The sequence below is a fragment of the Mobula hypostoma genome, chromosome 1 (assembly GCF_963921235.1).
Source record: "Mobula hypostoma chromosome 1, sMobHyp1.1, whole genome shotgun sequence".
Lineage (NCBI taxonomy): Eukaryota > Metazoa > Chordata > Chondrichthyes > Myliobatiformes > Myliobatidae > Mobula > Mobula hypostoma.
In genome coordinates this window covers 183,187,028-183,204,173 of record NC_086097.1, presented here as the reverse complement: position 1 = coordinate 183,204,173, position 17,146 = coordinate 183,187,028, and the positions used below count along the sequence as shown (strand labels likewise).

General features: G+C 39.6%; 1 protein-coding gene across 1 annotated transcript in view; it reads left to right on the top strand.

Moving 5' to 3' along the window:
- The window catches only part of tmem67 (transmembrane protein 67), a 199,916-nt gene that overhangs the window by 179,502 nt on the left and 3,268 nt on the right, over positions 1-17,146 (top strand). Inside the window, exons 19-24 of the mRNA XM_063051072.1 lie at positions 6,005-6,145; positions 6,709-6,789; positions 7,181-7,297; positions 10,354-10,470; positions 10,573-10,677; positions 11,667-11,769. Of these exons, the coding sequence (XP_062907142.1) occupies positions 6,005-6,145; positions 6,709-6,789; positions 7,181-7,297; positions 10,354-10,470; positions 10,573-10,677; positions 11,667-11,769 (664 nt within the window). The remainder of the gene's footprint in view (positions 1-6,004; positions 6,146-6,708; positions 6,790-7,180; positions 7,298-10,353; positions 10,471-10,572; positions 10,678-11,666; positions 11,770-17,146) is intronic.

The window sequence follows — 17,146 nt, the reverse complement described above, 5'->3', positions numbered from 1 at the left end:
GATTTAAACAATGACATTTATGAGACTGGAATAATACCAGAAGAGATGAAAAAATGAGTATTTATCACTCTTCCTAAGAAAGCTGGAGCAATAGAATGTGAATTACATAGGACCATAAGTTTAATGAGTCATATCACCAAGATACTTCTAAGAATTTTAATGACAAGAGCTAAAAGTAAGATACAAGCTGAAGTAGGCAAAGAACAATGTGGTTTTGTGAAAGACAAAGGTACAAGAAATGCAATATTGATGTTAAGGATACTATCAGAACGAGCTAGTCAAGCGCAAAAAGATTTGTTTGTTTGTTTTATAGACTACACAAAAGCATTTGATAAAGTGAAGCACAATAAGTTATTTGAAATATTACAGAAAACTCTAGATCTAGATTCGAAAAACCTCCACTAATCAGAAATCTGTACTGGGAACAAACTGCCGCTGTAAGAATAGATGGAGAAGTGAGTCAGTTTATGAAAATCAAGAGAGGCGTTAGACAAGGGTGTGTTTTCTCCCCTGACTTATTTAATGTGTACAGTGAAACAATATTACAAAAAATAAGAGACAACTTGGGAATCAAAGTTGGTGGTGAAAACATCAATGATTTCAGATATGCAGATGACACTGTGTTAATTGCAAGTACGGAGGAAGAACTGCAAAACTTAATTGATATCATTGTTGAAGAAAGTGCAAAAAATGGGTCTATCTATCAGTTGCAAAAAGACAGAATGTATGGTGATATCCAAAAAGAAGGAGAATCCTATCTTCAGGCTGAGTATAAATGGGGAAGACATAAAACAAGTAAAGAACTTTTGCTACTTGGGAAACTGGGTGATATCAGATGGCAGGTGCAACTTGGACATCAAAAGAAGAATAGGGATGGCAAAAGACACCTTTACGAGAATGAAGAGTATACTGACCAATACTAAACTAGGCATGACAACCTGCCTCAGAGTACTGAAACATTATGTTTATCCAGTTATGTTATATGGCTCAGAATGTTGGACAATATCTAGTAACATGAGGAAACGAATTGTAGCAGCAGAAATGTGGTTTTTGAGGAGGATGCAAAGAATATCATGGACGAAACGAATATCTAACGAGGATGTCATGAACAGAGCAAACACAAAAAGAGAAATAATGTATGAGATCATGAAAAGGCAATGTAACTTCATTGGACATGTGATTAGGAAAGAGGAGTTAGAATGCACAGTAATCATAGGAAAGACTGAAGGGAAGAAAGCAAGAGGAAGACAAAGACAAATGATGATGGAGACAGCAGCCAGAGAATTGGAAATGAATACCAATAAATTGATCCACTTGACCCAAAACAGGAGTGTGTGGGCCATGGCAGTTAAAGCTCAAACTGGGCACGGCACCCAGTGATGATGATCAAATTACATATATGCCATATAGAACCCTGAGATTAATTTTCTTGTAGACAATCACAGTAAATACAAGAAACACAATGGAATCAATGAAAGATCACACCCAACAGAACAGACAACAACCAATATACAAAAAAACAACAAATTGTCCAAATACAAGAAGAAAGAGAAATAAAAAGAAATAATAATAATAATAAAAATAAATAAATAAGCAAGATATATCGAGAACATGAGATGAAGAGTCCTTGAAAATGAGACTATAAGTTGTGGGAACAGTTCACTGATGGGACAAGTGAAGTTGAGAGAAGTTATCCTCTCTGGTTCTCAAGCTTGATGGTTGAGGGGTAATAACTGTTCCTGAACCTGTCCTGAGGCTCCTGTATCTTCGTCCTGATGGCAGCAATGAGAAGAGAGCATGGCCTAGATCATGGGGGTCCTTCATGATGGATGCTGCTTTCCTGCAACAGCGTTCCATGAAGATATGTTCAATGGTGAGAAGGGCTTTACCCATGATGGACTGGGCCATATTGACTACTTTTTGTAGGCTTTTCTGTACAAGAGCATTGGTCATGATGCAACAAGTCAATATACTCTCACCACAAAGCTAAATAAGTTTGTAAAAGTTTCAGATGACATGCCAAATCTTCTCAAACTTCTAAGAAATTAAAGGCACTGCCATGCTTCCTTCCTAATGACACTTAAGTGCTGGGTCCAGTACAATTCTCTGAAATGATAACAGTGAGCAACTTACAGTTTCTGATGCTTCTCCGGAAGTCAATAATCATCTCCTTGCTCTTGTTCATATTGAGTGAGAGGTGTTGTGGCAGCACTCAGCCAGATTTTCAATCTCCCTCCTATACGCTGATTCGTCACCATCTTTGATTTGACCTATGACAGTGGGTGCTGTCATAGATTTAAATATGGCATTGGAGCTGTGCTTAGCCTCACAGTCATAAGTGAGTAGAGCAGGGTCTAAGCACACATCCTTGTGATGCATCTCTGTTGATGGAGATCGTGGAGGAGATGTTGTTGCCAATCCGAACTGACTAGGGTCTGCAAGTGAGGAAATCGATGATCCAGTTGCACAAGGTATTCAGGCCAGACTTGAAGCTTATTGATTAGTTTTGAGGGAAGGATATTATTGAATGCTGAGCTGTAGTCAATGAAGAACATCCTGATGTATGCACCTTCGATGTCTAGATGTTCCAAGATTCAGTGAAGAGCCAATAAAATGGCATCTGCTGTTGACCTGTTGTGATAACCCTCTAGCTAAAGAAATTCCTTCTCACCCCTTTGTTCTAATAGGATGTCCCTCTAGTCTGAGACTGTGCCCTTTGCTCCTAAACTCCCCCACTATAGGAAACATCCTACACACATCCACTCTATCTTGGCCTTTCAATGTTTGATAGGTTCCAATGAGATCCCTCCTCATTCTTTGAATCTCCAGTGAGTACAGGTGCAGTGTCTTCAAACATTCCTCATACTTTAACCCTTCATTCCTGGAATCATTCTTGTGAACATCCTCTGGACCCTCTCCAATACCAGCACATCTTTTCTTTGATAAAGGGGCCAAAACTTCAAGTATGGTCTGACCAATGCCTTATAAAGACTTAGCATTACATCCTTGCTTTTATATTCTAGTTATCTCAAAATGAATGCTAACATTGCATTTGCCTTCCTTACGACTGACTCAACCTGCAAGTTACCTTTAGGAAATCCTACACAAGGATTCCCAAGTTCCTTTGCACCTCTGTTTTTTGCATTTTCTGTACATTCAGAAAATAGTCTATGCCTTTATTTCTTGTACCGAAGTGCATGACCATACACTTCCCGACACTATATTCCGTCTGCCACTTCTTTCCCCATTCTCCTAATCTGTCTTTTGCAGACACCCTGCTTCCTCAACACTACCTGCTTCTCCACCTACCTCCGTAACATCTGCAAACTTGGCCACAAAGCCATCAATTCTATCATCCAAATTACTAACATACTGAAGTATTTTATAATCAATGAATAGCAGATTTCCATGAAGGGCTAACAACTTCTGCAATATGAATTAACAATACAGATTTAGCTCTGTTTCAAGAATTTTGGATTGAAATCTGGGCACAGCAATTCAAAACCACCTTCACCAAACCACATCGCAAACTCAGTTCATGTCACCACATGTACACCTTACACTGTACCTTTACATGCATTACCAAATACCTTGACTTTTGTGTTACATCAGATTTGGGCCTGCAGCCTGAAGTCTGTGTAATTCAGATGGTCCAATGGACGGTGCTAAAATCAGGAATAGCTTAGTACCTCTGCAAAGAATTAATTCCGATATTTCATCACTTTTTTACAGCAATTGTAGGATATTGATAGCAAAATTCATGGGAATCCTTCATGGAACAGTGTAGGAACAGACAATGCTTCATTTATTTCAGATATTAAAGTAGGCGAGAGAAAACTGAGAACTTTCATTGAAATAAAGAAGAAAAACTGTTGACCCAACAGAAAAATTTAAAACAATGAGAGATTTTAAGGTAGTAAATTAGGGGGAAATGGTTAATGAATTGATATGATAAAGCAAGAATTTATTGCTGATCAGTCGAAAAACAAAAGGAGAAGTGGTAGCGTAGTTGGCACATCACTAATACAGCTCAGGGCACTAGAGTTCAGAGTTCTGTAAGGAGCCTGTACATCCACCCATGGAATGTATGGGTTTTCTCCAGGTGCTCTGGTTTCCTCCCACAGTCCAAAGGTGTAACAGGAGGTTCATTGTCATCGTAAATTGTCCTGTGATTAGGCTAGAGTTAAATCGAGGATTGCTGGGTGGCACAACTTGAAGGGCCAGAAGAATCTATTCCATGCTGTATCTCAAATAAATAGATAAATAACAGATTTTTTATTGTGATGCCTTTAGAAAGCCTTAAGGGCAATAAATGATCTATCACAAGCTATTGAATCTTAAAAAGAAAAATGAGAAAAAAATATTACAAGTATTTAGGAGACTTGGGGCATAGATGTAACGCAACAAACAGCCTTGTTTTATGTAGTAAAATTTAAATTACCTAAAATTCCTGGACAATATGTCTAAACTTTGGACGTGCTTTGGGTGAGGGATCCCAATTAAAGGCACATAGAACAAAAGAGCACATAGATCATTCAGCAACTTAATGGTTCAGCCAAATATTTTGGAGACAGAAGTCTTGTAGAGTACTCTTTTAAATATTTTCTAATTAATTTATGCTTCTTTCACCATATGGCACTCCTTAACTTGAGAGTTTTTAATGTAGACTTATCTAAAGTCCACATTTACCAGTGAAAATCTACATGTGTATAATGTATTCCAGAAATTCATGTTATGCATCTATCATGTTGTTGGCAAAATTTAACCATACACAATTAGTTGCTTAGAACTGAATATCAGCACCACTTATTCTTACAGCATACAACTCCAAAGATATCAACTTTTTGTGAGTGGTCATTATTCATTCCTGAACCTACATAATTTAACAGCGGCTACCTTTTCATTCTGATGGCATAGCGGTAAAGATTGACCTTATCCTAATACAACAGCAAATGCCTTCTCCAGGAAATGTCTCTAGAAAGCAATGGGAAGCAGAACATTAGTTTCTCTTCGTTTAACCTAAAGTGCCTAAAATTAATTGCAGGATGGGCACTGGCTGAGAACTAACAGTGGTGATCAAAAATTAAAGGCATTTGTTTTCACTCTGGCTGGTATTGCTAATAACAACAATATTCTGGTTTAATGCAATAACTTAATAAAGGAATAAATCTCAAAATGTTTCACCAAGCAGCAACAAAATCTGCAATAAATTTTTAAAAAACATTGGAAATACTCAAATTATCAGCTGCCTTGCTTAATGAGTATTTCCAGTATTATCTGTTTTACTTCCGAAAATATAATGAAAATGAATCAAAAGGAGCTTTGCAGTGGTGGATCAAGATAAAAGGATTGACATTACTACCTTCACATGAATAGATCACCAAGTCAAGAAATCACTTTCTTAACCCAGCTACTGCTCTAAGGCAGAACTGTACTCAGTTGAAAATATCAACATTATTTACACCACTGCCAGTCATTATTTATGCTTGATGCTTAGGAAACATGCTTATACATCTGCACTAGAAAGCCTACACGGAATTTTCCAAGGCAGGAAAACGTGTAACTTGAAACAAACACTCTATTGTGCTGATTTAATGATAAACCCCTTTGTTGCAATTTTAGTATCTAGGATTTGCAATGTAACATGATGCAATTTAAAGTTTCTATTGTTCCAAATCTGATTTTATAATCAGATTTATTGTACCAGGGCAGCATGGTAGCTTAGCAGTTAGCGTAAAGACATGGGTTCAATTCCCGCCACTGCCTGCAAGGAATTTGTACATTCTCCAGATGCTCGGAGTTCCTCTCACATTCCAAAGACGTATAGGCTAATAGGTTAATTGGTCACACAGATGTAATGGTTGGAATAGGCTCATTCGGCCAGAAGGGCCATTTGCTGTGCTGTATCACTAAATAAATAAAAAACAGAATTTATAATTCAATTAGTAACACTTTTAATCTATCACAAGCTGAAAGTAAATTGACTTTCTTTTGTTCTCTTTAGGTTGTTGGCTTTGCAAATCTAGCTACAATGGATCCTTATACTAAAATGAATAACATTTCTGAAAGCAGTGTTACACCGTCCAGCCGTATTCTGAGATATGGTGTAGCTACAACTGTTTGGCTGTCTGTCAGTCTTATTCAGGTAAATGTGTAAATGGAAAGATACACAGTCATGAAACAGTCACCAGGGCCAAAATTAATTTTCATAATTCTTATTCTTCCATTCTACAGTCAGGAAAAGTGTTCACCAATAACTAATACTGTAGTAAAGTTTTGATATTAATGATATTCCTGTGAAATTGTGAAAGAATTATTAATGTTCCTATAGGAATTATTAATGGTCAGGTATAGGACTGTAAGAACACAGGTAATTTTAATTCCCATTCCTCCTAACTTTTAATAAAGGTCATTGATTCCTTTCAATGGAGCTTAGTTCTTCCAGACTCAGTAAATGTTTTGAGTGTTCCCCATATTATTTAAATCAATTGGTTAAAAATCAATAAAATTAATTATATTAAAGATAGTTATAGCACTTTGCATGCTCAAGTGTGAAATTCTGTGTTTAGTCTAAGAATTACTGACATTTCTGTTAGTTTGGTGTGTTCATATTTAGTATGTATATAACTTTGTAAGTAGGCCAGTTTTATATGTGTAAATGAAGAGTAATCATTTTGAAATAGTTAAGTAATTACATTTTGTTTGTAGATAATTTTCTGCACAAGTTTTTATGAACGATTTGTGGAAGATAGAATAAGTCAGTTTATTGATGTCTGCTCAGTCAGCAATGTGAGTACTGTAAAATTTGACATCTTTACAAAAAAATGTTTCCACATATTTTGTAATTGCTTTCACAAAATAAAAAGAGGACATGGCCCCTTCTCATTACTACCATCAGGAAGAAGATACAAGAGCTTGAAGGCATACACTCAACAATTCAGTAACAGCTTATTCCCCTCTGCCATCGGATTTCTGAATGAACATTGAACCCATGAGTGCTACCTCACTACTTAATTAACTATTATAAATATATATTCTTACTGTAATTCACGTTTTTATTATGTATTTCAGTATACTGTTGCTGCAAAAACAACAAATTTCATGACATATACCAGTGATATTAAACCTGATTCTGATTCTGAATAGACATTTATTCTACATTTTCATTGGTATTTTGCAGATATCCGTTATTATTCTGTCACACAGATGCTTCGGATACTATATCCATGGGAGGTCTGTACATGGCCATGCTGACACTAATATGGAAGAAATGGACCTTAATCTGAAGAGAGAAGCGGTATAATATTTTTATACAAATCTACATAAAGTTATCAACCAAAATAAAAGTAAAGAATAGTGAAAGTAAACAATGTGTTTGAACTGTGAAATGTGGAATTGTTAATGTCCTTACAGGAATAATCCTAGACTTGCTGCCATCCCCAGAATGATACAAAGAAATTTTCTATCAAGTCCTCTAAATGTGAAAGATACTTGAAATTATTAATTATAGGTTTCGTGGACAGCAAAGACAGCTTTGCAAACACTTAAAGAGCATCGAAGAAGCAGTAACTTCTCAGATCAACATCCTAGTCAGTTTTGCCTTTGAGAGAAATCAAAGCCACAAAGGCTTTCGTTTACAGGCTTGGTAGCCACAGGCATGAGGAGTGGGTACCAGAACAATGATTCTGGCAGACGGGTCAGGTCACCAAGATCTGGACAAATGAGTCCACAGATGTTTGTTCCTGTAATGTTAAACTACCACTTCTCTTTCATCAAAGTTGCTGGTGAACGCAGCAGGCCAGGCAGTATCTCTAGGAAGAGGTGCAGTCGACGTTTCAGGCCGAGACCCTTCGTCAGGACTAACTGAAGGAAGAGTGAGTAAGAGATTTGAAAGTTGGAGGGGGAGGGGGAGATCCAAAATGATAGGAGAAGACAGGAGGGGGAGGGATGGAGCCAAGAGCTGGACAGTTGATTGGCAAAAGTGATATGAGAGGATCATGGGACAGGAGGCCCAGGGAGAAAGAAAAGGGGGAGGGGGAGAAAACCCAGAGGATGGGCTGGGCAAGGGGTATAGTGAGAGGGACAGAGGGAGAAAAAGGAGAGAGAGAGAAAAAGAATGTGTGTATATAAATAAATAATGGATGGGGTACCTCTACTGTGAAGATGAAGCCACACTCAGGTTGGAGGAACAACACCATATATTCCGTCTGGGTAGCCTCCAACCTGATGGCATGAACATTGACTTCTCAAACTTCTGCTAATGCCCCACCTCCCCCTTGTACCCCATCTGTTATTTATTCTCCCTCTGTCCCTCTCACTATGCCCCTTGCCCATCCTCTGGGTTTTCCCCACCCTCCCCCTTTTCTTTCTCCCTGGGCCTCCTGTCCCATGATCCTCTCATATCCCTTTTGCCAATCAACTGTCCATCTCTTGGCTCCATCCCTCCCACTCCTGTCTTCTCCTATCATTTTGGATCTCCCCCTCCCCTCCCACTTTCAAATCTCCTACTAGCTCTTCTTTCAGTTAGTCCTGACAAAGGGTCTCGGCCCGAAATGTCGACTGTACCTCTTCCTAGAGATGCTGCCTAGCCTGCTGCGTTCACCAGCAACATTGATGTATGTTGCTTGAATTTCCAGCGTCTGCAGATTTCCTCGTGTTTGCGTTTTTAACTTCTCTTTCATTGGCCTTTTAGAATTTTCTGTTTTTCTTTCTAATGTCACAACATTCATGGTGCAGTTTATTTCAATTACCTACGTAGAGATAAACCCACTTTACATTATATTTTCTAGTCTATGTGAGGATTCAGACATATCTATTTTATGGGATTCATAATGATTAAAGATGCATGTTTGAAAATATTTCTGCTCTCATAATATACTTTACTGCTTTCCTTTAAACCCATCAAAAACTATCCATTATATTGTACCTGTGTTATTATAATTATAAATTGAACAGCATACAACTTCAAACTGAGAAATTTTGCATGTGAGTGCTTATGGTAATATTACTTTTTAGGTACCATTTCTTCAATATTTTATAAATTAATAATTTACTAATTTTGAGCATTTCTGTTCCTACAATGCATCATTTTAGCGAAAACAAATAAATTCCTTCCATGACTAGTTTTCTATATCCACTTCGGTGGGAGCTACACCTACTGATTATGAATCCAATAAATTATGAGTTCAATTCAATAATCTACCAATGCATTCAGGCAAAAGGTAATATTCTATTAGTAGATTACTGTCTGAAAAGACTTCTCTTTTATGTTTTCTTAAAAATCTCAAGGCCATGTATTTTTATTATTTCATTTATTTGTTCTCTTATTATTTAAATCAAAAAGAATTAAGTGAATACATATCAGTATAATAAATGATTGTGTAGCCAAGTTTCCATCTAACTCAATATATAAGTTTGCTGATGACACCACAACTGTAGGCCGTATCTGGGGTAATGATGAGTTTGAGTACAGAGAGGAAATTGAGAACCTGGTGGCATGGTGCAAAGACAATAACCTATCCCTCAACGTCAGCAAGACCAAGGAATTGGTTGTTGACTTCAGAAGGAGTAGCGGACTGCACGACCCAGTTTACATCGGTGGTGCGCAAGTGGAACAGGTCAAAAGCTTTAAGTTCCTCGGGGTCAATATCACAAATGACCTGACTTGGTCCAACCAAGCAGAGTCCACTGCCAAGAAGGCTGACCAGCGCCTTTATTTCCTGAGAAAGCTAAAGACATTTGGCCTATCCCCTAAAACCCTCACTAATTTTTATAGATGTACCGTAGAAAGCGTTCTTCTGGGGTGCATCACAATCTGATATGGAAGTTGTCCTGTCCAAGACCGGAAGAAGCTGCAGAAGATCGTGAACACAGCCCAGCACATCACACAAGCCAATCTTCCGTCCTTGGACTCACTTCACACTGCACACTGTCGGAGTAATGCTGCCAGGATAATCAAGGACATGACCCACCCAGCCAACACACTTTTTGTCCCTCTTCCCTCCGGGAGATGGCTCAGGAGCTTGAAGACTCGTATGGCCAGATTTGGGAACAGCTTCTTTCCAACTGTGATAAGACTGCTGAACGGATCCTGACCCGGATCTGGGCCGTACCCTCCAAATATCTGGACCTGCCTCTCAGTTTTTTTGCACTACCTTACTTTCCCTTTTCTAATTTCTATTTATGATTCATAATTTAAATTTTTAATATTTACTATCGATTTGTACTCCAGGGAGCGTGAAGTGCAGAATCAAGTATCGCTGTGATGATTGTATGCTCTAGTATCAATTGTTTGGCGACAATAAAGTAAAGTAAATGAACATGTTCTGATCACAAATAATTATTCCTTTATAGGACAATCTTTGTGGTCAAAGAGGCTTGGTTCCCAACACAGAAATTGAGACATTTCAAATATCCATCACAAGCAAATTCAGGGAGCAATATGACAAGATTCAAGAACCGCTATATTTGGTTTGTGTACTAATTTATTACCATAAGGCATGGTCAATAAACAAGTTGTTTAGAAAACAGTTAAGTGCTCTATTCTGATTTTATTTGAAATCAATTTTGTAGACCAGAACACCTGGCCGCCTAGCGAATAATTCTGAGGATGCTGTTGCACTTAGAATGAAGGCTTATAATACCACAAATAGATTTCTTGGATCATTCATTGATCACGTAAGCATACTGTTGTTTCTGATCATTTTACAGATGACAATTAGATATTCTGTTGGCCTGTGTCAAGTCTTTATGTTTCTATTAGTTATCGCAAGATATTTACTTTACCTTGACCTCCAATCCTTTTTGTATCAAATCAGAATTCTGATTAGTACATTTTAATTTTTAGCAGATCACTATATATTTGTAGATATAGAGGATTGTGTCCCAGACTTATTAATACTTTCCATGGTGCCAAAGACACAGAGTGAGCATCTGAGCAGTATTCTATAGACTGTCCATCCATAAAAGCTGCCAATAGAAAATAAAAGACAAAGGCAATTTATCCAACAGTAAAAGATAACCTGCTGGAGGAACTGTCAGTCAGGAGCCATGGAAACAGAAGGATGATCGATGCTTCTGGGTGATACTCCTCCAACAGTTTATTATTTTGCTCCAGCTTACAGCATCTGCTTCTCCTGTATCTCCATGACATATGTACAAGACTGATTCTGGCCTATTGAACATCACTGAATTTCAGCTTGAGATCTTAGTTAACTGTCAGAAAATAAGATACCATTTTCAGTTGGCTAGTTTTAGCCTGCAAGCCACTTGAAAAGCCAGGCTTTATCAAGTTCTGCTAAGGCTAGATGGGAAGGTAAATTGTGAGGCAGCCACAGTGTCCGTGGTGACATAGAGAGAGGTTAAGGAAGGGGAAAAAGAGCAGAGGGAATAAAATAGGTGAAGATGTGAAGTAATTCACTTTATTTGAAAGGATATGAAAGCAGAAATTGATTTCAATTGCATGAGACTGGTCATGCAATTTAACAGAGATGTGACATCCAGGATGGTTTTAAATGTTCTGAAGAGCCATTGCTTAGTTTGCCCTTGATACTGTTGTACTAGGCAATTTGTTATCATAGTGTTGTATCCCTGGTCCATCAAGGTTATACTGCTAATAATGCTGACACTTAAAAAAGCCTTAATATTATAATTTTGTATGGCTACAGGCTCTTCAAGACATGGATTATATTGTACAAGATAAACTGTTATTGGAAAGACTAATTGGGATGGAATTGCATGAACCACTGGACAAGACGATTTTTTATAATGGTACTATTCCAAATTTTGAACCCTTAAATATCCTTCTTTCTTGAATTTTCTGCAGTATTTGCAATAAGATTCTAATACCTCATCTTTCATTGCTACATTATATAGAAACATAGAAAACCTACAGCACAATACAGGCCCTTCGGCCCCAAAGCTGTGCCGAACATGTACATACTTAGAAATTACCTAGGGTTACCCATAGCCATCTACTTTTCTAAGCTCCACTTATCTGTCCAGGAGTCTCTTAAAAGACCCTATTGTATCCGCTTCCACCACCGTCACTGGCAGCCCATTCCACACACTCACCACTCTCTGAGTAAAAAACTTACCCCTGACATCTCCTCTGTACCTACTCCCCAGCACCATAAAACTATACCCTCTCATGCTAGCTATTTCAGCCCTGGGAAAAAGCCTCTGCCTATCCACACAATCAATTCTTCTCAATTTCTTGTACACCGCTATCTGGTCACCTCTCATCCTCAATCGCTCTAAGGAGAAAAGGCTGAGTTCACGCAACCTGTTCTCATAAGGCATGCTTCCCAAGCCAAGCAACATCCTTTGCACCCTTTCTATGGTTTCCACATCCTTCTTGTAGTGAGGTGACCAGAACTGAGCACAGTACTCCAAGTGGGGTCTGACCAGGGTCCTATATAGCTGCAACATTACCTCTCAGCTTCTAAATTCAATCCCTTGGTTGATGAAGACCAATACACCATTTGCCTTCTTAACCACAGAGTCAACCTGCGCAGCAGCTTTGAGTGTCCTCTGGATTCGGAGCCCAAGATCCCTCTGATCCTCCACACTGCCAAGAGTCTTACCATTAATAATATATTCCGCCATCATATTTCACCTACCAAAATGAGCCACCTCACACTTATCTGGCTTGAACTCCATCTGCCACTTCTCAGCCCAGTTTTGCATCCTATCGATGTCCCACTGTAACCTCTGACAGCCCTCCACACCATCCACAACACCTGCAACCTTTGTGTCATCAGCAAATTTACTAACCCATCCCTCCACTTCCTCATCCAGATCATTTATAAATATCACGGAGAAGGGGTCCCAGAACAGATCCCTGAGGCACACCACTGGTCACTGACCTCCATGCAGAATATGACCCGTCTACAACCACTCTTTGCCTTCTGTGGGCAAGCCAGTTCTGGATCCACAAAGCAATGTTCCCTTGGATCCCATGCCTCCTTACTTTCTCAATAAGCCTTATATGGGGTACCTTATCAAATGCCTTGCCGAAATTCATATACATCACATCTACTGCTCTACCTTCATCAATGTGTTTAGTCACATCCTCAAAAATTTCAATCAGGCCTTCACAAAGCCATGCTGACTATTCCTAATCATATTATGCCTCTTCAAATTTTCATAAATCCTGCCTCTCAGGATCTTCTCCATCAACTTACCAGCCACTGATGTAAGACTCACTGGTCTATAATTTCCTGGGCTATCTCTACTCCCTTTCTTGAATCATGGAACAACATCCGCAACCCTCCCATCCTCTGGAACCTCTCCCGTCCCCACTGATGATGCAAAGATCATCACCAGAGGCTCAGCAATCTTCTCCCATGCCTCCCACAGTAGCCTGGAGTACATCTCGTCCGGTCCCGGAGTCTTATCCAACTTGATGGTTTCCAAAAGTTCCAGCACATCCTCTTTCTTAGTATCTACATGCTCAAGCTTTTCAGTCGGCTATAAGTCATCCCTACAATCACCAAGATCCTTTTCCGTAGTGAATACTGAAGCAAAGTACTCAATAAGTACCTCTGCTATCTCCTCTGGTTCCATACACACTTTTCCACTGTCACACTTGACAGGTCTTATTCTCTCATGTCTTATCCTCTTGCTCTTCACATATTTGTAGAATGCCTTGGGGTTTTCCTTAATCCTGTCCGCCAAGGCCTTCTCATGGCCCTTTCTGGCTCTCCTAATTTCTTTCTTAAGCTCCTTCCTGCTAACCTTATAATCTTCTAGAGCTCTATCATTACCTAGTTTTTTGAACCTTTCATAAGCTCTTCTTTTCTAGACTAGATTTACAACAGCCTTTGTGCACCATGGTTCCTGTACTCTACCATCCTTTCCCTGTCTCATTGGAACGAAACTATGCAGAACTCCACGCAAATATCCACTGAACATTTGCCACATTTCTTCCGTACATTTCCCTGAGAACATCTGTTCCCAATTTATGCTTCCAAGTTCCTGCCTGCTAGCCTCATATTTCCCCTTACTCCAATTAAATGCTTTCCTAACTTGTCTGGTCCTATCCCTCTCCAATGCTATGTTAAAGGAAATAGAATTGTGATCACTATCTCCAAAATGCTTTCCTACTGAGAGATCTGACACATGACCAGGTTTATTTCCCAATACCAGATCAAGTACAGTCTCTCCTCTTGTAGGTTTATCTACATATTGTGTCACGAAACCTTCCTGAACATACCTAACAAATTCCACCCCATCTAAACCCCTCGTTCTAGGGACACGCCAATTGATATTTGAGGAATTAAAATCTTCCACACGACAACCCTGTTATTATTACATCTTTGCAGAATCTGTCTCCCTATCTGCTCCTCAATGTCCTTGTTACTATTGGGTAGTCTATAATAAACACCCAGTAGAGTTATTGACCCCTTCCTGTTCCTAACTTCCACCCACAGAGACTCTGTAGTATGTATTTTGAACACAGATATTTGTTTCCAACAAGCAGCTTACAAATTAAACTGTTCACCAGCTACACAAACTGCATTAAGAAATGTCAGAAACAAAATAACCTGGATTGCATCAAGATTCTGAAATGATTTCCTTTTTTTATCATATTTCTGGGAACTGAAAGCAAATCCAAGGAAATTCAAATACAACTAAATGCAAAGTTGCTGGCAGTAACTTGATGCCTTCCACAATTTCTGTGATAATCTTCTTTCCATAAGGCCATTGAGACATAGGAGCAGAATTAGGTCATTTGGCTCATCAAGTCTTCACTGTCATTCCACAATGACTGATTTATTATCCTTCTCATCCCCATTCTCAGACTTCATCCCATAACATTTGATGTCCTATCTAATCAAGAACCTATCAACCTCAATGACTTGGTCTCCACAGCCATGAATTCCATAGGTTCACCACCATCTAGCTAAAGAAATTACTCCTCACCTCTATTCTAAATGGATATCTCTCAATTCTGAGTCTGTGCCCTTTGGTCCAAGACTACCAAAACATCCTGTCCACATCTACTCTATCTTAACCTTTCAATATTCAACAGGTTTCAATGAGATCCTCCCCTCACTCTTCAAAACTCCAGCAAGTTATAGCATTAACCATTTCATTCCCAAAATCCTCATCTGGACCCTCTCCAATGCCAGCACATCCTTTTTTAAGATATAGGGCTCAAAACTCTGGCAATGATCTTTGCATCATGACTGGGGATGGTAGAGGTTCCGGAAGATTAGAGGGTTGCAGGTGTTGTTCCTTATTCAAGAATGGGAGTACTATAGTCTAGGAAATTATAGACCAGTGAGTCTTACTTCAGTGGTTAGTAAGTTGATGGAAAAGATCCTGAGAGGCAGGACTTATGAACATTTGGAGAGGCATAATATGATTACGAATAGTCAGCATGGCTTTGTCAAAGGCAGGTCATGCCTTACGAGCCTGATTGAATTTTTTGAGAATGTGGCTAAACACATTGATGAAGGTAGAGCAGTAGATGCAGCGTATATGGATTTCAGCAAGGCATATGATAAGGTACCCCATGCAAGGCTTACTGAGAAAGTAAGGAGGCATGGGATCCAAGGGGACATTGCTTTGTGGATCCAGAACTGGCTGCCCACAGAAGGCAAAGAGTGGTTGTAGATGGGTCATGTTCTGCATGGAGGTTGGTGACCAGTGGTGTGCCTCAGGGATCTGTTCTGGGACCCTTTCACTTTGTAATTTTTATAAATGACCTGGATGAGGAAGTGAAGGGATGTGTTAGTCAATTTGCTGATGACACAAAGGTTGGGGTGTTGTGGATAGTGTGGAGGGCTGTCAGAGGTTACAGCAGGACATCGATAGGATGCAAAACTGGGCTGAGAAGTGGCAGATGGAGTTCAGCCCAGATAAGTGTGAGGTGGTTCATTTTGGTAGGTCAAATATGAGGGCAGAATATAGTATTAATGGTAAGACTCTTGGCAGTGTGGAGGATCAGAGGGATCTTGGGGTCCGAGTCCATTTGACACTCAAAGCTGCTACACAGTTTGACTCTGTGGTTAAGAAAGCATACGGTGCATTGGCCTTCATCAACCGTGGGACTGTGTTTAAGAGCCGGGAGATAATGTTACAGCCATATAGGACCCTGGTCAGACCCCGCTTGGAGTACTGTGCTCAGTTCTGATCACCTCACTGGAAGGAAGGATGTGGAAACTATAGAAAGGGTGCAGAGGAGATTTACAAGGATGTGGCCTGGACTGGGGAGCATGCTTTATGAAAACAGGTTGAGTGAATTTGGCCTTTTCTCCTTGGAGTGACGTAGGATGAGGGGTGACCTGATAGAGGTGTGTAAGATGATGAGAGGCATTGATCATGTGGATAGTCAGAGGTTTTTTCCCAGGGCTGAAATGGCTAACACGAAAGAGCACAGTTTTAAGGTGCTTGGAAGAAGGTACAGAGGAGATGTCAGGGGTAAGTTTTTTTACGCAGAGAGTGGTGAGTACGTGGAATAGGCTGCCAGTAACGGTGGTGGAGGCAGATACGATAGGGTCTTTTAAGTCACTCCTGGATAGGTACATGGAGCTGAGAAAACTTAAGGGCTATGGGTAACCCTAGGTAATTTCTAAGTATGTACATGTTCGGCACAGCTTTGTGGGCTGAAGGGCCTGTATTGTGCTGTAGGTTTTCCATGTTTATCTATGTTTCTAAATCGGGGATAGCTGGGCGACATGGCTCAAAGGGCCAGGAGGACCTATTCTGTGCTGTATCTCATTAAATCAATCAAGCTTCTTTCCACCACAACTCAGTAACACCCACAAAATCATGTCTGCTAATCTCTAACCCTGCAATGTCATCTATCTTATCCTGTACATGACATGCATTCAAGTACACACCAGTATTCATCGGTCCTGTATTCATCATCCTTTATGGTTTTGCCCTCATTTTATACTTCAGCTCATCCCACTTACTGCAATTTTTCCCTTTCATTTGCCTATTCTTCCTCACAGTCTGACTACACAATGCATCAAGTTGTCTTCCAATTGCGCCATCATTAGCCCTATCACTCCAGTTCCCATCCCCCTGCAAAATTAGTTTAAACCCTTCCCAAAAGCTCGAGCAAATCTGTCCCCCTCAGGTTCAGGTGTAACCCATCCTTTTTGTACAGGTCATACCTTCCCAAGAAGAGATC